The sequence below is a fragment of the Sapajus apella genome, unplaced genomic scaffold, assembly GCF_009761245.1.
Source record: "Sapajus apella isolate SASKATOON/1434 unplaced genomic scaffold, GSC_monkey_1.0 scaffold1, whole genome shotgun sequence".
Taxonomy (NCBI): Eukaryota; Metazoa; Chordata; class Mammalia; order Primates; family Cebidae; genus Sapajus; species Sapajus apella.
Window position 1 is genome coordinate 59958284 of NW_022436941.1, and position 25088 is coordinate 59983371.

At 43.8% G+C, this 25088-nt stretch overlaps 1 protein-coding gene across 2 annotated transcripts in view; it reads left to right on the top strand.

Annotated features, from left to right (window-relative positions):
* SERINC5 (serine incorporator 5) overlaps positions 1 to 19889 on the top strand; it is a 129998-nt gene extending 110109 nt beyond the window's left edge. For both annotated transcript variants that reach the window (XM_032277285.1, XM_032277287.1), the window contains 5 exons: positions 4507 to 4633; positions 12686 to 12752; positions 15742 to 15781; positions 17085 to 17229; positions 19511 to 19889. In XM_032277285.1, coding sequence (XP_032133176.1) covers positions 4507 to 4633; positions 12686 to 12752; positions 15742 to 15781; positions 17085 to 17229; positions 19511 to 19658 — 527 coding nt within the window. In that variant the 3' untranslated portion in view covers positions 19659 to 19889. The remainder of the gene's footprint in view (positions 1 to 4506; positions 4634 to 12685; positions 12753 to 15741; positions 15782 to 17084; positions 17230 to 19510) is intronic.
* The last annotated feature ends 5199 nt before the right edge of the window (positions 19890 to 25088 follow it).

A 25088-nucleotide genomic window follows, 5' to 3' on the forward strand; every position in this document is an offset into this window, starting at 1 on the left:
AAAACAAAGAGGGGAGGGGTATGCAAGCAAATGGAAAGACATCCCCTGCTCATGGATCACAATAATCGATATTATTAAAATGACCATATTGCCTAAAGCAGTCTTACAGATTCAGTGCTATCCCTATCAAAATACCAATGATATTTTTCACAGAAAAAGAATAAACAATTCTAAAATATGTATGGAGACAACAGAGCCAGAATAGCTAAAGCAATTCTAAGCAAAAAGAGCAAAGCTTGGAGGAATCATACTTCAAAGTTGGAGGAATCCTGACTTCAAATTATGCTACAAAGTACAGTAAGCAAAACAGCATGGTATTTGTATAAGAATAGATCCATGGAACAGAATAGAGAACCCAAAAGTAAAACCACATATTTATGGCCATCTGTTCATGACAAAAATACAACAGTGAGGAAAGGATATCCTTTTCAATAAGTGGTCCTGAAAAATTTGGATTTCTATATGCTAAAGAATAAAACTGAACCCCTATTGAACCCATGTCTCTCATCACATACAAAAATCAACACAAGGTAGGTTAAAGACTTACATGTAAGGCCTGCAACTATAAAAATACTAGAAGAAAACCTAGGAAAACCCTTCTGGACATTGCTGTAGGCAAAGAATGCATGACTGAAACCTCAAAAGCACAGACAACAAAAACAAAACCAGACTAATGGACCTGTATTAACCTAAGCAGCTTCTGCACAGCAAAAGAAATAATCAACAGAGTGAGGAGACAACCTGCAGAATCAGAGAAAATACTTGCAAACAGTGTCTGATAGGGGAGCAATATGCAGAATTTACATGAAACTCAATTCAACAACAAAAAACCAGCAAATAATCCCATTAAAAAGTGGTCAAGGCCAGGCACGGTGGCTCACGCCTGTAATCCCGGCACTTTGGGAGGCCTAGGCAGGTGGATCATGAGGTCAAGAGATCGAGATCATCCTGGCCAATATGGTAAAAAGTGGTCAATCTGGGTGTGGCAATTCCTCAAGGATCTAGAAATAGAAATTGCATTTGACCCAGCAATCCCATTACTGGGTATATACCCAAAGGACTATAAATTGTTCTATTATAGAGATACATGCACACGTATGTTCATTGTGGCACCATTTACAATAGCAAAGACCTGGAACCAACCCAAATGTCCATCAGTGGTAGACTGGACAAAGAAAATGTGCCACATACACACCATGGAATACTATGCAGCCATAAAAAATGATGAATTCGTGTCCTTTGTAGGGACATGGATGAATCTGGAAACCATGATTCTCAGCAAACTGACACAAGAACAGAAAACCAAACACTGCATGTTCTCACTCATAAGTGGGTGTTGAACAATGAGAACCCGTGGACACAGGGAGGGGAACATCACACACTGGGGTCTGTTGAGGGGTGGGGAGCTAGTGGAGGGACAGCAGTGGGTGAGGAGGGTGGGGAGGGATAACGGTAGAAATGCCAGGTATAGATGATGGGGGTATGGAGGCAGCAAACCACCTTGCCATGTATGTACCTATGTAACATTCCTGCATGATCTGCACATGTACCCTAGAACCTAAAGTACAATTTAAAAAAAGTGGTCAAAGGACATGAATAGTCATTTTTTTTCTAAAGAAGACATATAAATGGCCAACAGGCATATGAAAAAGAACCCTCAACATTGCTAATCATCAGAGAAATGCAAATTAAAACCACAACAAGACACCATTTCACACCAGTCAGAATGGCTATTATTAAAAAGACAAAAAGTAACAGATGTTGGCAAGGATGTGGAGACACAGGAACACTTACACCGTTGATGAGAATGTAAATTAGCATAGCCTCTATGGGAAACTGGAGATTTCTCAGAGAGGTAAAAACGGAGCTACCATTTGGTCCAGCTGTCCTACTGCTGGGTACCTATGAAAAGGAAAATAAATCATTATGTCAAAAAGATAGCTGCACCTCTGTGTTTATCACAGCACTGTTCACAATAGCAAAGATAGGGAATCACCCTAAGTGTCCATCAGTAGATGATTAGATAAAGAAAATGTCACACACACACACACACACACACACACACACACACACACACACACACGAATACTATTCAGCCATAAAAAAGAATGAAATCCTGTCTTTGGCAGCAACATGGATGGAACTGGAGGCCATTATCTTAAGTGAAACAAGCAGACACAGAAAGACAAATACTTGCATGTTCTCACTTTTAAGTGGGAGCTAAATAATGTGTACACATGGATATGAGTATGGAATGATAGACATAGGAAGGAGGGAGGGGATGGTGAGAAATTACTTAATGGGTACAATATGCGTTATTTGGGTGATAGATACACTAAAAGCCAAGACTTCACCACTATATAATCTAGCCATGTAAAAAAGTTACCCCATAAATTTATACAAATGATAAAAGATTCCTTAAAGCACAGCGTACACAGTTCTGTTTACTGTTTCAAGTACAAATACCAGTTATAATTTTAGTCTAATTTAAAACACTTAAAATATGCACGTTTATAAGTGGTTTCTAGAGTATTATTTTAAGTTACTTGCTTTCGTGGCAAAGTTGGCAGTCAGACCTAGGTTGGATATTCCAAGTGGAAGACTTCATGTTAGGTAAAAGGCAAATTACCGCTGCCGGTTAACATTATAGGAATCTTTGTTAGGTAGTGTTTGGAATAACTCAGTTTTTCCTCTGCTTTCACACTACGACACTCAACACAGAAGGTTTCTGTGACACTAAAATATGTGGAGATTTCTCCCCACCAGCAAGCAGGCAGTAAATTCCTCAGTGGACATCAGTTGGGTATCCTCCAGTTCGGATGCTCTACCTGGAGGTGAGGTCAGATCCCGCAGGTTGAAGGCTTAGTTCCACCGAACAGCCCTACCATTCCCACTGGTCACAAGTCCGGCCCTCCAGAACTTCTGACCAACAGGCTTCAAGTTGGGGCTCCCACAGTTACCCCTTCTTTGGGGCGATTTAATTTGATGGAGTGGCTTACAGAACTCAGGAAATACTTTACTGATTTATTACAAAGGGTATTTTAAAGAATACAAATAAACGGGCAGGTGAAAAGATATATAAGGCAAGATCTGGAAGGGTCCCCAGCTTCTGTCACCATGGAGTTGGGGTGGCTGGCTTCCTATCATATGGAAGAGGTTCTTGTTCACCTTCCTGTAAGCATCCAGCTCTCAGGAAGCTCTCTGAACCATTTCCTTTTGGGCCGTTTATGGAGACTTCATTGCATAGGCATGTTTGATTAAGTGATTAAACCATTGGCCCTCGGTGATCAACTACCATTCCTCCCATTCCTGGAGTTTAGAGAGTGGGTCTGAAAGTCCAAACCCTCTAATCCTACCTTGGTCTTTCTGGTGACCAGCCCTCATCCTGAAGCTCCCTAGGGGCTGCCAACCGTTAGTCAATCATTAACATACAAAAATACACCACTTTGGAGATTTCAAGGATTTTAGGAGTTGTATGCAAGTAAATGCGGATGAAGACCAAATATGTATTTTATAATATCCCACCTCTCACATTTAAAAAGAGATCCAGAGTTATACACAGAAAGATATACACAGAAAGATAACATGATTATCATATCACATAGAGCAAAATAACTGCTCACCTGGGTTAGGAGCTATTGTTGGCTGTTGATTAGCCTCAGCACTCCTTGGTATCTGCACCCTACCTCTCTTTAGGGGCTACTGCCCCTTCAACTGAAAAATGCACCTGACTTGTCTTCTTACTGTTGTAACTGAGCGAGCGCGAAATCACCACTGAGACAAAGACTTGGCCAAATTACAGGGTCTTTGCTGGCGGCCACGGAGGACTCTCGTCTCTCTAACCTGTGGCCCCAAAAGGGGGGTGTCAAGAGCTTTTATGCCCGTAAACCACCTCCTGGGTGGGGGTGGGGGCGAGGGGCCTTGCACATTCTGAGGGCCAGGGGACTTTGGACATTCCGATTGTTACTTAAGTGGTTCACAGAAGTCACGATAAGCATTAGTTTACACATTGTCTGAGTAGGATGGAAATTACAGACCTTAGTTACTTTCTACAAGTCTTAAAATGGCGCAGGGGCCAAAATGACATTGGTTTGGACTGCTTGCCTGTCACATTAGGGCTATAGAGAGCAGTTTCAATGGAAAGCCAAGGTATGGTTGAGGTATGCGGTTTATGGGGCTATTACCATGTCACATTACTATTGTTTGAATAGTACTGAAAACGAGCAAGACTCTCTCCATAGGCCCTGGATCTGTTTGAGCCCCATAGCACTGAGTTGGAATCTGAGAGTCTTGTTCCAAGTGTGTGCTGTTGTAGGAGAATGGTTCTTTGAAATAGCAGAAAACCAGTCTGCATGGAAACAGCCTGTAGAGTAGTTTCCAGTGATACGTGTTCCCTGTTCTAAGGAGGTACACCACAGCTCTCTGAATTTTCCCAAAATGAGTGCTTCTGCGAGTTGCAAATGGGCTTTCTGTTTGACTGTGATGACTTTGTTTTTTCTTTACAAGTTCTAGATGAGCATGGGAAAAATATTACAATCTGTGTGCCTAACTTTGGTCAAGACCTGTACAAAGATGAAAACTTGGTGACTATACTGGGGACCGGCCTCTTAATCGGATGTATCTTGTATTCATGGTAAGTCTTGGGAGTTACTCAAGGCCATTTTTATAGACTTTGAAATTCCAGGAAAAGAATCAAAATAACTTTCAGTAGCTGTGAGGCTGCAAAAATAAACACCATTTGAGGAAAGGGGAAAACAGCCACAAGTGAAAAGGTGAAGAGCATGAACTCTAAATATTTGAACTTGGTTTACCTTACTTGTTTTTATTTGGGATAAAGAAGGCAAATATATGGTATGTCGCAGCACCATTGCCTAAGATGCTTGAATAGTAGTTTGCTACACCCTTACTGGAGGGCAGGGGAGCACACAGTGAGAAAGAGATAGAATATGCCAGAATGTCCTAGTAGCTAGCCTGCCTGCCTGCCTGCCTGCCTGCCTCCCTCCCTCCCTCCCTCTTGCCCAGGCTGGAGTATAGTGGCCCGATCTTGGCTCATTGCAACCTCTGCCTCCTGGGTTCAAGCGATTCTTTTGCCTCAGCCTCCCAAGTAGTTGGGACTACAGGCATGCATCACCATGTCTGGCTAATTTTTGTATTTTTAGTAGAGATGGGGTTTCACCATATTGGCCAAGCTGGTCTTGAACTCCTGACCTTGTGATCAGCCTGCGCTGGCCTCCCAAAGTGCTGGGATTACAGGCTTGAGCCACTGTGCCCGGCCCTGTTTTGAGATGCAGTTTCACTCTTGTTGACCAGGCTGGAGTGCAATGGTGTGATCTCCACCTGACTCAACCTCTGCCTCCTGGGTTCAAGCGATTCTTTTGCCTCAGCCTCCTGAGGACCTGGGATTACAGGCATGCATCACCATGCCAGGCTAATTTTGTATTTTTGGTAGAGACAAGGTTTCTCCATGTTGGTCAGGCTGGTCTCAAATTCCCGACCTCATGTAATCTGCCCACCCTGGCCTCCCAAAGTGCTGGGATTACAGGCGTGAGCCACCGTGCCCAGCCTATCCTGGCAGCTTTCTCATCCAAAGGAAATAGCTTTGTTCTGCTGTTGATGGAGAGTACTAAGTGCTGCATGCATGGTCCTTGTGTGCAGACAAGGAATGGTCCTTCTCTTCTCTGCTAAAACCCACAATGCTGTTGTTCAGTAGGCAAGGCAGCTTTTCCGAAAGTAGGTTGATATCTGAGTGGACTGTGTTTCAGACGCTTATGGTGGGGGTTATTCCCACCATAAAAGGTTTAAAAGATGGCTACAGGGAAAACAGTCAAGGACAGAAATGATTAGTCTGGGTGTATGTTTCACTGATAACTAAGTTTCCCTTTGACAGTAACCTTTTCACATTTAGCCCTTACTTAGGTGTTTATGTTTTGTTAATGTTTCAGTATAAAATTTCAATTTAGTTGAATTAAGTCATAGGCACATTGTAATCTTCCTCTTTGCTGAAACTAAACACTACTGGTGGTGATAGCTTGTATAAATACAATGTCTCTGTGAGCATGTTGACATTTTCTCTTACTTCATTTAATAGCTTCTACTATTAGAAAGGGACCAACAGGGACACAGACCTTTTAGAGTCTGTTTGCTCAGGGTCATGCATCAAGCCATAACATGCTTGTTGTTTTGCAGGTGGGTGTTAAGTTGATGGTTACATACATTCATTCTCCATCTGTGTGTGACATGCTGACAGGCTCCTTGTTGCAGAATGGACTGTGGTGACTTCTTTCTGGCCTTTAGATTTTATTCCATAAGTTGTTCACTGAGTAGCTACCATATAGGAAGCAGGCTGGGTGGTACAGTGGCTTACACCTGTAATCCCAGCACTTTGGGAGGCTGAGGCAGGAGGATCACTTGAGCCCAGGAGTTCGAGACCAGCCTGGATGACATAGTGAGACCCTGTCTCTACCAAAAAAAAAATTAGACATGGTAGTGTGTCTGTGGTTCCAGCTACTTGAGAGGCTGAGATGGGAGGATCGCTTGAACCCAGGTGTCTAAGGCTGCAGTGAGCTGGGGGTAGCTCCACTCTAGCCTAAGCAACAGAGTGAGACCCTATCTCTTAAAAAGAAAAAAATAAATAAATAAAAAACTATTAAGATATTTGACAAGATAAAATCATGTTTTTTGGGGTTACTGGGTACCTAGTAGTATATGAATGAAAAAAAATTGCCCTAGCTGGGCACGGTGGCTCATGCCTGTAATCACAGCACTTTGAGAGGCCAAGGTGGACGAATCACCTGAGGTCAAGAGTTCAAGGCCAGCCTGGCCAACCTGGTGAAACCCCGTCTCTACTAAAAATACAAAAATTAGCTGGGTGTGGTGGTATACCCCTGTAATCCCAACTACTCAGGAGACTGAGGCTGGAGAATTGCTTGAACTCACTATAGTGAGCTGAGATCATGGCATTGCACTCCAGCCTGGGCAACAAGAGCAAAACTCTTATCTCAAAAAAAAAAAAAAAAAATCCCCTTTAGATAAAGTAGAGTTTGGATTTGCTATAAACCCTTCAATGGAAAAGGTGGCAAAAGTTCTCAGCCTTCTGTATAGGGTTACCACACATAGGATATCTCACAACATCGAATTTTCCCCCTATCATATTTTCTCAGGATTTCTAGCAGTTTTAAAGAATTACTTCTTAGTTACCCCTCAGTCAGCCCTTGAGTGAGAGTTGATAAATAAATGTTGTCTCTGATAGGATTGAGGCACCATAGTGGAGATTGGCAGGGGCTAGTCTGATATTCCCAAAAGATGTCTGTTTTCAAAGTTGATAGCTACTTAAAAAAAAAAAAATCTGTCTAATGCCAGCAACAAACTGTTATTGAATGCTTGTAGTTAAATCACAATACTGCAGTGCCTGGTGGGATGAGAACATATAAAAAGCAGCTCCTACAAAGCAGATATTAGGATGACCAGTCTGCTCTGTGGGATACTTCTGTAATCAGTAGGCAAGAGACCACACCCTGAGCTGGGCAGTTCGTGCCTCCTAGGAGTAAATGCCCCTGGGGTCTGTGTGACTGATATTTGCTGTAGTTGTCCACTACAGCTCCTGCAGGGGTCAGCTTTAAGAACACTGAATTCAGGCTTAGGAGGGCCTGGGAATAAAAGGAATGCTGTACGGGTGGGAGTCACCTTAACTAGGGTTTTTTCAGATCTGGCTTCTGAAGAGTTTGTTTTCCTTCCTGACTCAGAGGAATGAAAGGTTGGAGGATGTTACAAAAAGGCCACATCGTCTGTCATTTGAGCATAATTGCAGGAATATCTAGGATTCTTGACAGAAATTGTAGGAAGCCAGAGACTTTAGATAGTATGTAGGTTAAAAGGAGAAGGCCGCAAGGTCACCTGGGGTCCACTCTTCTGTAAAGTTATAGAAGGCTGGAAAGCTCCCCAGCTCCTCTCTTTCCTTTCCCCTCCAGAGTCCCCCAGCACCCCCCCCCCCACCACCAAACACTTGGTTCTTTTGAGGTATCTGTCCTGACTGTTGCATCTGGGGGACTCACTAGGAGTATGTTTTAATGTTTGCATTCTCAGCTCAGAAGAAGGGCTCAACCCAAACCTACTCCCTGCCTTTCTGCCTGGGGCCGCCTTTTCTCCAGAGCCTTCTTCCATTGCACACAGGAATCATTACTGTGAAAGAGCATCAGCTTGGACCCCATGTAAGCCTTCACCTTGGTCCACTTGTGAGAGTTCCCTGATGCCTCTTTTTATTTTTTTAAATAGAAAAGCTCTTTTTTAAGGCAATCTTCCACTGTGTTACCCAGGCTGGGTAAACCCCTGTGTTCAAGGAATCCTTGTGCTTCAGCCTCCCAAATAGCTGGGACTACAGGCACAACCATGGTGCCTGGCTTTCTGACGGCTCTTTCCATACGCCCACCCCTCTATGCCCCTTTAGTCTGGAACTTTGCTGTGACAAGCCCTGACCTCCAGAAACTATTTCTTAATTCCCTCCTTGGTCCCTGGATTTTGATGGAAGTTGTTACTCTGTTGCCTTCAGCTATCAGCCTGGACAGGATCCTGGAGTTGATTAGGTCAGTCTCCTTATTGTACATGTAAGGATGCTTGGAGCCTGTATTTGCAGCTCTCTAATCCCAATTTTGGGCAGCCTTTCCTTGAGGCTGCTTTGCAGAAGTATTTAGGGAGACTGGTGGATAGTCTTTCTCCGGCTCTTTTTCCTGAGATGGTTTGAAGCAATGTCCCCTGAGGGAGAAGGCAAGCTGGAACCTGCCTAATCGTACTACTACAAGGCATTTGCACTATAAAGTTTCCTGGCCATTCCACTTTTATTTGTGTTTAAGAGAAAAAATATAGTTCTTAATATTGAACCATCTTTGAGAATATCTTTTTAAATATAAAACTGGAAAATGTAAGAATCTTTATTCAACGTCATACAACTTCCTAGTTTGAAGTGGGAAAGTTTGCAGATACAGGTTGGTGTGATAGCACTGGCAAGGGGATTGGTTTACATTAAGAAAAGTTGGGAAGTCAAGGAAGGGTATTTATTCTTTTGCACGTTCTGGGCCTGCTACTTTAAGGGTAGGGGGCAGGAAGGAGGGGGAAATTTGTCTTTTCATTTTGGGAATTCTGTTCCAGGCTGACTCGACAGCTAGAAATTTTCAAGTTAGAAATCTTCCACCTCGTGCCCCAGATTCACAGAGAGCTTGGGTCTCTTTTGGGTTCTATAGCACAGGGGAGCATGACTAAGCTTCATCATCACACAAAGGCTGGGAATAGGTGGGATCCGTCAAGGACCTGCCCTGTACATTTGTCAGGGAACAGAATGTGTGATCTCCAGGAACGTTTGGACGCATTTAGATATTTTCTGTGGTCTAGTGGACTTTAGCCAGCTTGAAAAGGCATCTGCAGTGCCAGTGTTGAGGGGCCCCTTCATTGTGTATTCTTCTGCCAGTGTGGAAGGGGTTCTGGCCACTGTCGTGGTTCTGCAGGGAAACGGTGGATGGCTTTTTTTTTTTTTTTTTGGCTGTCACCATGACTGCAGACCACCACTGGCATTTTGGGGTGGGGTGGGGCAGCACCGGGCAGAGACAGTAAACACACTGTGGTGCGTTAGACATTCTCCGTACAGTAAAGCATCGTCTCAGCCCAGTGCTGGCAGTCTCCCTCTATCCCCACGGGAAATACTATCTTAGCCCACACCTATCTTAGCCCAGGAAGAGGAGAGGTTTATAGGGAACCCCAGGGATTGTTTTATAGCAATTTGTGCTATGCTCACCCAACAGTGGTCTTTTTAATAGCATGAATGCAGACAATAAACATTTCCTGGGCTTTAAGAGCTTATAAAAACAACCGTTCTTGATAATTCCAAGAAGAGTGTTTTATGGGGAAAGGCTACAACTGAATAAAGATATAAAGATCTTTTTTTTTTTTTTTGAGAAACAGAGTCTTGCTCTGTTACCCAGGCTGGACTACAGCCTCCGCTTCCTGGGTTCAAGCGATTCTCCTGTCTCAGCCTCCTGAGTAGCTAGGACGACAGGCGCCCGCCACCATGCTCAGCTAATTTTTGTATTTTTAGTAGAGATGGGGTTTCACCATGTTGGCCAGGCTGGCCTCAAACTCCTAACCTCAGGTGATCTGCCCGCCTTGGCCTCCCAAAGTGCTGGGATTAAAGACATGAGCCACTACGCCCACAGCTGAATAAAGTTCTTAATGTAGGATAACATCTACTTGTAGAAGTCACATGGCATTAATGATGCTCTGAATGCTGTTAGTTTTAGAAGTTAAAACAAAACCTTCCCCACATGAGGTCTCTCTGACGGTGAAGTGGCAAAGGAGCCCAAATCAAGAGCTTTGTTTTTCTGGAAATTATGTTAATCCAAAGTATTTAAAGTAGAATATTTATTCTGAGTCTTTTTTTTTTTTTTCTTTTGAGACAAGAGTCTCGCTTTCTTGCTTAGGCTGGAGTACAGTAGTGTGATCTTAGCTCACTGCAACCTCTGCTTCCCAGGTGTCAAACGATTTTCCTGCCTCAACCACCTGAGTAGCTGGGATTACAGGTGACTGCCACCACGCCCAGCTAATTTTTGTGTTTTTTTTTAGTAGAGACAAGTTTTCGTCATATTGGCCAGGCTGGAACTCCTGACCTCAAGGGATCCACCCGCCTCGGCCTCCCAAAGTGCTGGGATTACAGGCGTGAACCACTGCACCTGGCCTATTGCGAGTCTCTTAAATAATGAATGTTACCTTTCAAATGAAAATTTTAGATACTGATCTCTTCTTAAAATTAAAAACTTGTATTTTCCCCTGTGGAAATGAAATACTGTACTAAATCAAAACTTGCATGCATGCACAGAATAAAGGCCATTCTTTTTTTTTTTTTTTTTTTAAGACAGGGTCTCTGTCACCCAGGCTGAAGTGCAGTGGTATGTGATTATGCTCACTGCAACCTCCCAGGCTCAATCGATTCTCCTACTTCAGCCTCCCAGATAGCTGGGACTGCAGGCATGTGCTGCCACACCTGGCTAATTTTTGTATTTTCTGTAAAGACGGGGTTTTGCAATGTTGCCCAAGCTGGTCTCAAACTCCTGGGCTCAAGCGATCTGCCTGCGACAGCCTCCGAAAGTGCTGAGATTACGGGTATGAGCCACCCTCCCCAGCTGGGCCACTCTTAAAGGTAGGATCAGGTGTGTGTTCCTTAGGTGCACAGTCACTGGGAGATGTTTCCATCTCCCTCTGACCAGGCACACAGTCAGGAGGTGGAGTGGCGTGGGCCTGGATTAGCATCCATCAGCTCAAAGCAGAAATGAAAGCGATGCTGTTGTACTTGAGTGGACCACAAGAGAAGCAGTGAGCTTGGATCTCAGTGGGCCTCTGTGTGAGGAAAGCTTTTTATTGTTTATCTCTGTCTCGCTGATCTCTTCTCTCCGTGGGAAAGAGGATGAGACTGTGCAGAGGAGGCAGTGTTGCCCCATGGGGTTCGCTGGATTGAGATGCGTGTTTGTCCCTGCCTGTCCACGAGCAGACCAGCCTCTTGAGCACCAACACACCCTGCCCATGTCTAGGCCAGCTCAGAAGCTACATGCTGGCAGGATTGTTGCCTGTGTCACTAAGTCCCCAGTGCCTAGAATAGGGCCTGATACATAGTGGGCCTTCAGTAAATATTTGCTAAATGAATCTCTAAAGTTAGCTGGAACCCTAAGTATTGAATACATTTCTATTTGCTTAAAAATGTTCTGTGTTTTCAAGGTAAGAGTTCGAGACCAGTCTGGCCAACATGGTGAAACCTCGTCTCTACTAAAAATACAAAAAATTAGCTGGGTGTGGTGGTACGTGCTTACAGTCCCAGCTACACTTGGGAGGCTGAGGCAGGAGAATTGCTTGAACCTAGGAGGCGGAGATGGCGCCATTGCACTCCAGCCTGGGCAACAAGAGCAAAACTCCATCTCAAAAAAAAGAATGTTCTGTGTTTCTGTTTAGTAGAGACAAGGTCTTGCTGTGTTGCCCAGGCCGTTCTCAAACTCCTGGCCTCACTCAGGTGATCCTCCAGCCCCTTGCTTGCAAAGTATGACAGGCATGAGCCACCACTTCTGGTGTGTTTTTATTTTCAGAAAAAATAAATTATTTTACCCCATGCAAGGCAAAATTTCTAACATTTTACCTTTCTAGGTCTGGGGAAAGAGGCAGAATTTTTTATTACACCGACTGCTGCTCTGTTAAATTTCCAAACAGCAAGCCTTGTTCTGCCATAGGCTATCACAGTTAATAACTGCAACCTTTCCTTTCATGTCCTCCATTTCTGTTGGCATCTCTGGGCTTATTGCTTTTGATCCCCTCTAAGCAAGACTAGTCAAAGGGAGGGAAAGATAAAGTGAAATTACAAAATTATTCTAGCATTTGAGGGAGGAGAGTCAAAAAGCAATACTGACAACCAAAATATCTTACTACTACCTACAAACTTCTTCTTTGTGTAAAATGATCTAATGTAATCCGTGTAAAATGATATTAACTATAGAATCAGACAATTTTGGAATAAGGTGGGATATTAAAATAGACTGCTTTAAGTCACCTGAACGGTAGGTGACAGTGAGGCTCTCATCAGACATGGGCAGCCGGCTTTCCATTCATTCCATGTGTTGTAACATGTTAATGCACCTAGCTGACTTTTTTGTTTGTTTCTTAGTTTGACATCAACCACGAGATCGAGTTCCGATGCTCTGCAGGGGCGATATGCAGCTCCTGAGCTGGAAGTAAGTTCATTTCCTTTTCCTGCCAAGCTTCATCTCAAAAGATCCATTTCTCAGGAGGGCCTTTTGTGTTTGTGTCTTTAGCAGTCTGCATTCCATGATCCTGTTTTTCTGCTCAGGAAAGAAGATTTTTGTATAGAAAAACCAGTGCTTTCCTTTGTATACTATGAAATTAAAATGAATCAGTCAGTTCTTGATTTTCTGTAAGAAAACTGACCTCTTGTGTGGCATCCTGCAGCCCACTCCCACCCAGAAGCTCGGGGAATCTTATCAGGCTGCACGCTGCTCTCCCCCCTTGCCTTCGTGGAGTGTGGGTGGGTTTTATTTTAACTTCTGATCCATCCATCTGTTTCATACTTGTCTGTGCCCTCCATACACAGTGTGGCTGTGAGATTATGTAATAGCTGTTTGGAAGGAAGGAGAGAGGAAACGGAAGGAACTGTATCTGCTCCACCTGACACTCTTGAACGTGGTAGATACATTAACTCATTTAACTGAATGTCAGTTTCATCAGGTGGGCATTTTTTCAGGTAGAGTGTCATGAATAATGCATGCATTGGTTGCCTGCACATCCAGAGCCACAAGGTGTTCAGCAGGTGCCTGTCAGTCAACAAAATGTTATTTTCTTAACTGTGCAAAAGTCTTCTTGGGGCTCTTAATGGAACATCTACCAACATCAGAAAGTCCTAATCAGATGAAGGCAGCCATGGCAAGACTCAGCTGTGACCCCAGAATGAAAAGAACCAAGGGTTCAAAGGATGGCTGAGACTTATAGCACTTGCTATGTCCCAGGCACTGTCACTTAATCCTCATAAAAACCCAGTGGCATGCTATTACCTCCATTTTATAGAGGGGAAAATCAGAAGAGTTAAGTCATTTAATCTTCACAGGTTTTGATTAGCTAGAATGTAAACTGTGCACTCTGGCCCCAGAGCCTGTGATCTTGACCCCTGCTGCCCAGGAGCTCAGCTGCTGACCCCTGGTCCTTGCTGCTGACTGCGGGCAGCTGGCATCCAGCCACTGCCTGCATTCTAATAGCTTTCCATGGATGGGAAAAGCCCTTGGGTTTGCCCACATATGGACACTTTACTGTGCAGCTGGCTCTCTGGGGATGGTCTCTCTTGCACCTGACCTGAAGATAGTGAGCCATTATGAAGGGTTGTCAGTCTGCCAGCATCAGTCACCAACTCTTTCTGTTGCCTAAAGGAGAAAACTGTGCTGAGTTTGAGTAGTTTACTGCCTATTATACAGAAGAGAATGGTCTGTAGAAGGGGCGTTTGTTCTCACCACTGACTAGGTGACCACCTGCTGAGGTTGTGTGGTTATGGTTTCAATGTCCCTATTGTGTACAGAGTTTAAGCTCAAAGAACAGCAAGTCTCCAAGTTAGGATTTAAGACAGGATGTTTTTCTTCTCAGTCCAAGGAAAAATGTCCTAGTGTTTTCTTGTGAACTGGAGAGCATGCAGGATGGATGTTGTTTTGCTCTCCTGCATCACATTTCACAGGATACGGCTTTGAAAGTGAGAGTTCGTAGTTTCTTGGGGTAACTTGAGCTTCAAAAGAACTAAGACCTCAGCATACCGTGTCTTGGGCCCACTGAATGAATTCATGGTTTTTAGACCATGCCACTTAATCCAGGCTCCTGTTAAGGCTAATGCCTCTGTTAAAGGTTTCCTTGCCAATCAGGGAAACAAGGGCTTGGCCTTGATGTACAAATGGAATGAAAGGTAAGTGCTCATATTCTCATCCCTGGTTGTCTGTTCTTTATAGTTGAAATATCTTCAACCACAAAGTGTTAAGGGCCGTGCGCTTCCCAGGCTGTCTTAGCGCTTTGTTTACCAGACTCCTGAAGTCATGTACTTTCTTTTTTCTTTTTCTTTCTTTTTTTTTTTTTTTGAGACAGGGTCTCTGTCACCCAGGTTGGAGTGCCGTGGTGGGATCATAGCTCGCTGCGGCCTCAAACTCATGGAGTTAGGCAATTTTCCTCCCTCAGCTTTTCGAATAGCTGGGACTACACCTGACCTGATTCAAAAATTAAGTTTATTGCTTTGAGTAGATAAGAAATAATGATATAAAAAGTTTGCAAGTTACCAAAGATGCTTCAAAGGGAAGCATTCCCTGCATCCCTGTCCATGGCCGGTGCAGCAGCTTGATTTGGATAGGAAACATGGGTAGGCTGCTTCCAAATTCCTTCGCTTTACTATTTCAGGTTCCACCAGCGTCACCAAGCTCCTAGACACCACGTGTCACCTCCTGTGAATCATGGAGCTTGGAGTCCCCATCCGATATTCGTCTGTCCCAGCTCTGTCACTAAGCTAGTTTGGTGACTTTGGCAAGTTAACCTGCCTGACCTGAGTTTCCTCCGCTGTAAACAGGATAATAGTAATCCCAATACAAAGGTCAAAGAGGATTTAATGAAATAACATTGAAAGCAAAGCACGAGAGGGGAGCACCAGGAGAGTGGGGCTCTTTTCATGTTCATTGTGTTTCACGTTGAATTCTCCAGAAGCAGAGGCTGAGGCAGTTTGTTGCATGGGGTAGTTATTAAGGATCAGCACATGTGGAGGGAGAAGGGGAAGGAGGCAAAATTAGGCAGAGGGTGAAGTGAAGGACAGTGCAGCTGGACAGAGCCTTCCTAACCCCACGGGCCAAAATGACATGGCTTTTACCCCTGCTGTGATCAGCCATTCCATGGCGGTCACCCGGAAAGGGTAAAAGAGCTGACGTCTAGAGGTTCTCTGCCAGCATTCATGATAGCAAGAGCCAGCACCAAGACCCTGGATGGGGATCTCGGTGGCATATCTTCCATGGTGTTTCCTGTCACCAGCACCCAGCACACCTGGGAAAGAACAATCCAAATCTCTTGAAGGGATACATGCGATTCAGGATCAGGGAGGTGGTTCAAATAAGAGCAGGTTTGGCCCCTGCTGCCCTACTAAGGTAGACTAGAAATAGAACACAAGCCACCTGACTGTTGCTTTTGCTTTCACAGATAGCTCGCTGTTGTTTTTGCTTCAGTCCTGGTGGAGAGGGTAAGCACAGCACTTTTATTCTTTGCATCTGTGTGGCACTGCAGACCTATAGCTCTAATCTGTAGTCATTTGGGTTCAGACACAAGTAACTTGATTAGTAAGGGGAAATTGTTATTCTAAAGCTGATTTACTGCTTGTATAGTTTTCACATTCTTCCCGAAGGATAGCTGAGTTTTGTGTTGGTATTCTGGTAGGAAGAATCAGTCTACATTTTGGTTTATATGTAAGTTAAATTATACAGTGAGATTTGGAGAGTCAGAAAGCACTTTTTTTTTTTTTTTTTTGTTTTTGAGATGGAGTCTCACTCTGTATCCCAGGCTGGAGTGCAGTGATGTGATCTTGGCTCACTGCAACCTCTGCCTTCCAGATTCAAGCAATTCTCCTGCCTTGGCCTCCAGAGTAGCTGGGATTACAGGTGCCTACCACCACACTCACCTAATTTTTTGTATTTTTAGTAGAGATGGGGTTTCACTGTGTTAGCCAGGATGGTCTTGATCTCCTGACCTCGTGATTCGCCTGCCTCAGCCTCCCAAAGTGCTGGGATTACAGGTGCAAGCCACTGCACCCGGCCAGAAAGCACATTTTTAAAAAAGGAATGATATGGAAAACGCCAAGAGATCCTGACACCTTATTTTGGGGCCATTTCATTTCTTCACCTTACTTTCCTTCTTGGATTGGAGGATTCCAAAGACTTGAGAACTTTGTTTTGTTCTCTCTCCCTTTCTGGTAAGCTTATAGCAAGTTTTACATCTGTAAGGGTTCTGTTTCTGTTAAACTATATGTGGCAGGTTGGGCACTGTGGCTCACACCTGTAATCCCAGCACTTTGGGAGGTCAAGGCTGGTGGATCACCTGAAGTCAGGAGTTCAAGACCAGCCTGGCCAACATGGTGAAACCCTGTCTCTACTAAAAGAAAAACTATAAAATTAGCTAGGTGTGGTGCCTGTAATCCTAGCCTCTCAGGAGGCTGAGGCAGGAGAATCGCTTGAACCTGGGAGGCAGAGGTTGCAATGAGCTGAGATTGCACCGCTGCACTCCAGTCTGGGCAAAAAGAGCGAAACTCCATCTCAAAAATAAATAAATAAATAAAAATACATGTGGCATTAGGTAACTCATCCTGTTTTGGAAGTTGCTAGGGTCGGGTGGAGGTTTTGTACTTGGGGCACAGATTGAAGTTGCAGAAGGTACAGATGGCCATCTGGCATCTTTTCTACTGAAAGCCCTGTGGAATTAGTGAGCATGGCTTTGCTGAATGCTAAACACATGTTCACTCACTGAGCCTGGGCTTCCTCTGTGCTTCACAGACACTGAAGAGCAGCAGCCGGGGAAGAAGGGGCCGCGGGTCATTTATGACGAGAAGAAAGGCACCGTCTACATCTACTCCTACTTCCACTTCGTGTTCTTTCTGGCTTCCCTCTATGTGATGATGACTGTCACCAACTGGTTCAAGTGAGTGGCCCATTGGCTTAGGGATTTTGGAAGCGAAGTCTTAAGAGTTAAGTACTATTCGTGTTTGTTTGTTTGAAAAGGAGCCTTACTCTGTTGCCCAGGCTGGAGTGCAGTGGCATGATCCCTGCTTACTGAAACCTCCACCTCCCAGAATCAAGCGATTCTCGTGCCTCGGTCTCCCGAGTAGCTGGGACTACATGCATGCACCACCATGCCTGGCTAATTTTTGTATTTTTAGTAGAGACAGGTTTTGCCGTGTTAGCCAGGCTGGTCTTGAATTCCTGACCTCAAGTGATCAGTGACCTCAAGTGAGGGCCTGATCAAGTCACTGCCTTGGCCTCCCAAAGTGCTGAGACTACAGGTGAGTTCTGAGTTTTAACATTGGACATGTATGTGTTAACCCTGGAAACTGGTGATGCTTACAGCAACTTTAAGAAAATGGAAGGTTAGCTCTATATAGACATTCTAGAAAACATGGTAATGGAGGAAAAATGGGAATTCCTAAGCATTTATCTGTCTTTAAGAAAGAGAAAATATCCCTTTTTTCTACTTCAAATTTTGTTTATCTTTTTCCCCACTTTTCTTCATTTTCATTACAAAAGTTGGAAACATCTTTCTTTTTTTTTTTTTTGAGATGGAGTCTCACTCTGTCACCAGGCTGGAATGCAGTGGTACGATCTCGGCTCACTGCAACCTCCGCCTCCCAGGTTCAAGTGATTCTCCTGCCTCAGCCTCCTGAGTAGCTGGAATTACAGGCACGCACCACCACACCCAGATAATTTTTGTATTTTTAGTAGAGACAGTGTTTTACCATGTTGGCCAGGATGGTATTGATCTCTTGACCTTGTGATCCACCCACCTCAGCCTTCCAAAGTGCTGGGATTACAGGCGTGAGCCACCGTGCCCAGCCTGAAACATCTTTTTTAAAACTACAAACTAAATGTGGAATTATGAAAAGTAGCAATGTGGTACCCCCCTGTCTAACCCCAACACAGATAACCACTGCTAGGATGTGTATCTTTTCATTCCTTTTCTGTGCATTTGTAAACATGTCATTTTTTTTTAAAACATAAATGTCATCATATATGTTTTCCCCCAGAGGCTTTTTTTAACTTGACAGTACATGATTGACCTGGCCTTCCCTGTCACTACACAGAGGTTCATACTTTTTCTACAAGTCCAGAGCGTCGGTTATATCATAATTTGACCACTAAGTTAGGCTTAGACATGTAGGCTCCTTGTGCTTCCTCGTATCATTCATTCAACAGATGTACAAGTGGCTCCTGTGTGCCACATGGTTCTAGGAGGCAGGGCTTATAGTCTAGCGGGAGAGGCAGACTATGACCCAAGTTAGATACGGTGTGGTAGATGGTAGTGAGCATTGGGGAGAAAAATAAAATGAGGAAGGGGAATTGTGGTCGGGTGGTGGGAGTGGTGGTTTCAAGCACATTGATTGGAGGAGAGGAGAAGAGAGCTTTAATGCTTCCCAGTGACGCTTTGAGAACTCCTGGGGATTTTTGGCTTGGGAAGCTTAAGAAAGGATGGCGGATGCTATAATTAAAAAGGCAGATGATAACAAATGTCAAGGAAGTTGAGAAATTGGAACCCTCTTACATTGCTGGTTTGAATGTGAAATCTGCTTTGGAAAAGAGTTTGGCAGCTCCTTAAACAATAAAACATTGAGTTACAATATAATCCAGCTCTTCCACTCCTGAGCATGTACCTAAGACAAAAAGAAAACTAGGTCCACAAAAAAAACTTACCCCTGTATGTTTTTACCCACATAAGTTTGATGATTAATACCAGCATCATTCGTGATAGCCAAAAAGGGGAAACACCCCAAATGACCATGTGTTCTATACGTGCAATAGGATACTATTTAGCACTTTAAAAAAAAATAGAATGAAGGACTGATGCATGCTACCACATGGATGAGCCTTGGAAATGGTATGCTTTGGTAAAAAAGCCACACACAAAAGGCCTTGTGATTTCCTTTATATCAACTGTCCAGAATAGGCAAATCCATAGAGACAGAAAGTAGATTGGTGAATGTTGGGGACGGACCAGGGGACTATGGGGAAGTGGAGAGTGCCTAAGGGGTGCATGATGTCTTTTGGGGGTGATGGGAATGTTTGGAAATGGATTGTGTTGGTGGTGGCACAAGTCTGTGTATGCATGTGTTAAAAGCCATTGAATTGTACATTATGCATGGATGTGAGTTAGTAAATTATATCTCAATATATTCCTGCTCTGACTGCAGCTGGGTCTCTTGTTTCCATAGCTACGAAAGTGCCAACATGGAGAGCTTCTTCAGCGGGAGCTGGTCCATCTTCTGGGTCAAGATGGCCTCCTGCTGGATCTGTGTGCTGTTGTACCTGTGGACGCTGGTCGCTCCCCTCTGCTGCCCCACCCGGCAGTTCTCCGTTTGACAATGTCAGTGGTCCCCTGGGCTCTGTGGGCCTGCAGCCTGGAAAGTGCCATCTTTTGAACAGTGTCCCCGGGGGTTAAGTGGTGACTGGCGCCCTGTGCCTAAGTGGGTCTGAAAAGGCTTTCAGAAAAAAAAAAAATCTCCTGATTAGATTTTTACTTTTGAAATTCAAAAAGAAACTACCAGTTTGTCCGAAAGGAATTGAAATTTTCAACTAAACTGATCATGGTTGAAATATCCTACCCCTAGAAACTAGATACTAGTTATGTTGACTTCATTCTGCTTGGTTTTGCCGAAACAGAGTTTGGGGCACAGCATCTTTTCACAGGGATAAAAAATACCTTGTGTGGCCAGTCATACTCATCCTTGGAATAGAAAAACATGCCAAATCCCCAGCCCCTGACAGAATCCAGACCCCTCTCCCTCAACTCCCACCTCTTAGAGCTTTGTCCCCAGGGGACTTTGAGGACAGGACTCAGACTGCAGAGCCCCTGGTATTTATAAGGTCCAAGAGGAGGCACCTGCTTTTCAGCTGCACCCTCCGTGCTGCCTCCTCATGGCCCCTAAACGTCTCCCTCTGAGGTTGTGATGCTGGAAATCACAGACTTCACTCTCTGCCCACACCCTTCCCCGAGGTCTCATCTCTTCTGGGTCCCACATCTTTGTAATAATGTGAAAAAGCACAATTTCCCCAGTCACCCCCAACATGGTTCTCCACCAGATTATCACTACCTGATCTTAGTTACTGCAAAAGTATGGCGCTTATTTATGGTGTTAGTCACATGGTTATAGAACAGGATTCGTGTTGTTTTCTTTGCCTAACCAATGGAGGGCTATAATTCTTACTTGTGTGTGCTGTTGATAATGATCATACTTTTAGGACCTTAACTGAAAAGCTGCTTCAAGTTGAAGCCTGCTGCATGCACTGCTCTTTCAGTTGTTGAGGTCAGCCCCTCAGTTTCTTCTCCACCTTGAGGCCTTTGAAACTGTAAAAGCGGAAGAGCTTTTGTGTTCTGTCGCTGTAATGTGACCACACCATTCAAGTTCATTTTGGTGTCCATGGAGTAGATTTACTAAAGAGAGAATTTCTGAGGTGAGGATCCCAGGCAGCACCTCAGACACTGTGACCCAGGAAAGCATGTTAGGAAAAGTGTGGGAGTGGCCAAATATACTTAAAGACAAGTGGGAGGAGGCGAGTGGATCTCTTGAGGTCAGGAGTTCAAGACCAGCCTGGTCCACATGGTAAAACCCCCGTCTCTACTAAAAATAGAAAAATTAGCTGGGCATGGTAGCGTGTGCCTGTAATCCCAGCTACTTCAAGGCTGTGGCACGAGAATCACTTGAACCCAGGAGGTGGAAGTTGCAGTGAGCCAAGATTACGCCACTGCACTCCAGCCTGGTGACAAGAGTGAGCCTTCATCTAAAAAAACAAAAAAAAACAAAAAAAAAAAAAAAAAAGGAGAGAGAGGTGGGCGGTTGAGGGTATTTAAGCCGTAAGTAACATCCACAGGGATTTCCAAAATACATACTGTAATACTCATAGAGATGTGTCTTTTGGCAGCTACCCAAGATGATGCCCATTTTCAGTGTTGATGTTCTCAGGCAGGGAAGAGGTTTACTTTATGGAAACTCCTGTTAGAGAATTTCATTCGGGGTGGAAAGAATCTTCTTGAGCTCTCTGGAAGTGAGGATCTGAGAATAAAAGACAGCCTAGTCATTTTTTTCTGTGCCGTACTCTATGAGTTGGACAAAATTGAATGCCACCTAAGCTGGGCGTCTGTGTGCCAAAATGCTTGTGGGTGAAATCAGTAAAATTCTTTCTGTTCATTCCTTTGCCCTTCTCCCAAAATGCTTGTGGGTGAAATCAGTAAAATTCTTTCTGTTCATTCCTTTGCCCTTCTCCCAAGAAAACCCAGGGAAAAACAAATATAGGGGATGAATTCCTCTAGAACTTTCCCTACTTACAGTGTTTGAGATTCTGTTTTAAAAGGCACTCCATCTGTGTGTTTGGTTAAGAGAGCCTTGTTTTGTAAAGTCCATTAAATTTCCATTAAATAGGGCAGGAGAGATTCATCAGGAGTTGCAAAATGAAAGCCGATGAAAGCCGTTTGCTAACCTGAGGAACCAGTTAGGGGACCGGAGCTCCGTGGGCCAGGAACAGGCTCAGGAAGTGGGGCTGCATGTCACACACAGTAGCCATGCTGCAGTGGCATGGGGCCGTGGGTACACCGCGGTTGTTTTTAGGAAACACTCTGAGAAGCAGGTTGGGGGCCAGGGCAGCATTGTGACTAGTTTCTTTGTCTTCCTCCTGCTGAGGTCTAGCAGAGCCCTTGCTTTGTCTTCTCGGCTGGGTCTGGTGGCCAGCTGGTGTGATTTAAGAAACTGACCTTATGCCCAGTCAAGGTCAAGCTGACAAGGCCTTGCATTCCTTGGCTGGCTGTGGTTGGCCCTTTCCTCTGCAGAAAGCAGCTCAGGGAAGCCCAAGCAAGGGGGTGTGGGCGGTGGAAGGCCCGCGTCCCTTCTTCCGGAGCCAGCCCAGTCACTCCACGTTTTCCAGATGTGTGAGTCTTGGTTTGTGGTCTCCCGTTCCCTTCTGCAAGTTGGTCTGAGGCAAGAGGAAGAGTTAAAAGTTGATCTGAGTTTTATTCTCTGCTGAAATGTTAGCATGTATATCTGGATGAACAAAAGAGATGTGGATGTATCTGAGGACCGAGGGACTATCAATGCAAAGTTAATAGTGTTAATGGTTATTAATTGTGATACACAATACTCAGGTGAAGAGTCAACATTCCTGGATTTAAAGAATCTGTAGTTATGGCCATGTGCAGTGGCTCATGCCTGTAATCCAGCATTTTGGGAGGCCGAGGCAGGCAGATCACCTGAGGTTAGGAGTTCGAGACCAGCCTGGCCAACATGGAGAAACCCCATCACTACTAAAAATACAAAATTAGCCGAGCATGGTGGCACATGCCTGTAATCCCAGCTACTCGGGAGGCTGAGGCAGGAGAATTGTTTGAACTCAGGAGGTGGAGATTGTGGTGAGCCGAGATTGCGCCATTGTACTCTGGCCTGGGCAACAATTGTGAAACTCTGTCTCAAAAAAAAAGAATCTACAGTTTTGTGCAATGTTATTTAAGAGACTGGAAACATTGTGCCAGTGGCTTTGAGTTGCTATAACAATGGTGTTAATTTGATTAACTCACTGATATCTTTTAAAAATAATAGACATTTACTTCCTACAGTTTTTTGTACACAACTTAAAGAGTATATTCCCAGAAGCTGCTGGTCAGACACATTTAGGGATGACAATTGAAGAAGATTTTTTTAAAGCTGCAAGTGAATATTTCCTCTGTGTCACTCATCTGATAGAAAAGTTTCCCCTCATTTTTATGAGTAAAAACACTAAGTGGGTGACAGGGGGTGGGGGTTCTTATGGGAGTGCCGTCCGAAGCATGTTACCTGACTGGAAACTAGAGACCATTTCCATTATAAGCCTTCAGAGACCCAACCACATCTTTACTGAGTCTAACTTTTTAAATACTCATTGGTTAGTTTTACTTTTGCCCACAATTTTCTTGGGGAATTGTCTGAAGAAATTGTTTGCCACAGGTATTTGGAGGCTCTTTGTAGGGGAGATGAAGTGGGGTGGGCTGTGGGGTGGGTGGAGTTACTGGGGTTTTGGGGTTCTGTTTCCATACAACATTGTTTATTTCTGATTCTTCAGAAGATCCTTCATTATGAGTGACCTCAGTGTAATGTTAATTTCCCATCCCCATGCCAAAATTGTCACCCTCTGCCTTTTTTTTGAGACTGGCTCACTCTGCCACTCAGGCTGGAGTGCAGTGACATGATCTTGATTTATGGCAGCCTTGATCTATCTCCTGGGGCTCAAGAACCACCTCCCAAGTAGCTGAGACCACACGTTTTTGCCACCATACCTGGCGAATTTTTATTTTTATTTTTTTGTAGAGATGAGGTTGTCCAGGCTGGTCTCCAACTCCTGAGCTCAAGAAATGTGCCCGCCTTGGCCTCCCAAAGTGCTGAGATGACATGTGTAAATCACTGCACGCAGCCCGCCCTCTGCCTTTCTAAGATGATGTATTTATTTAATTTTTCCCATCATTGGTGCTTCACCTTCCTGTGAAGGGAATTCCGGAGCCTGTATTTAAGCTACCTGGGCTTTTTCCCTCCCTTTATTGCCTTTCTAAATGCACATTTGGTGTACTCTAGTATCCGATACCTCTTGAAAGTGAAAGCAGGCTCAACCTAAAACTAAGAAGGGACAAACTTAGAACTAAGACCTTACACCCCCAGAGAGAACGCTGGGCCCTCCTTCGTCAGGGACAATGCAGTAGCCACTTGGCTTGTGGAATTTTCTGAAGGATATTTTCTGTAACTTGTTAGTTAACTTAGTTTTGCATTTCAGGCAGAGGTGCACTCTCTAATGTCGGGCCTTTGACTTTGCAGGACTGGAGAGCTGTTCACACAGATGTTTAGAGTTTCCCCTCTCTTCTTCTTCCTCAATAAATCTTTCACAGAAGCAGTCATTTTTAAAAGTTGAAATATTTGGCCTTTACCAAAGAGCTTTCTTTTTTTCCTTAAGCAAAATCCTTTCAGAAAGAAACTTCAATGGGGAAGGGCAGATTAAGAATGCATATGTCCCAATCCACTTGTATAGAGTGTAATCATATTCACGTAAGTAAAATGATGGAAGAACTCTTGAAGGTAATCCTTTGGGATTAAGGATCCTGGGAAGTTCTCTCAGGTAAAGAAAGCTTACAGCAGATGTGTAATATATGTCTTGAGAGCTATTTATAAGAAATTTAAGAGGATTGTTTTGTTTTCCTTTATTAAAGATTTAAGCCTTTTTTACTTTGCATAAAGAAAACTCTACAAAAGTTTTATAGGTATAACTTTGCTAATTTTTTAAACTTTTCTGAAACAATTAGCTGTAGCCAAACTACGTGGTTATGTTTTGCTACATGAGAATTTGAAAATGCAATATGTGTGGTAAATCTACTGTCTAAAATTTATAATGGTCTCAGATATGGTTAGAATTTTGGTAACTTTTGAAAGTTATTTTTCCCCTTTAGTCATGGATTTCTATTTGTTTTTTAATGTTAATTTTTCTATAAAGCATCTGAATTGACTTGGCTTTTCCTATGTAAAAAACTCAACACTTGTTAACTCTGTACTTTAATAAAATTTAAAATTAAAACTATGTTGTTTTTTTCTCTTCTGCTAGATACTTATATAATTAAAGTACTCAAGTTGTTTCCAAGAGACGTTGCCCTCAGATGTTAACCAGCTCTCTTTTAAGTTTCATGGAGGATACACCGATCCTTTAATTGATAAATAAAAGGTGTATATCTATGGTGTACAACATGATGTTTTGAAATATGTATACATTCAGGAATGGCCAAATCACACT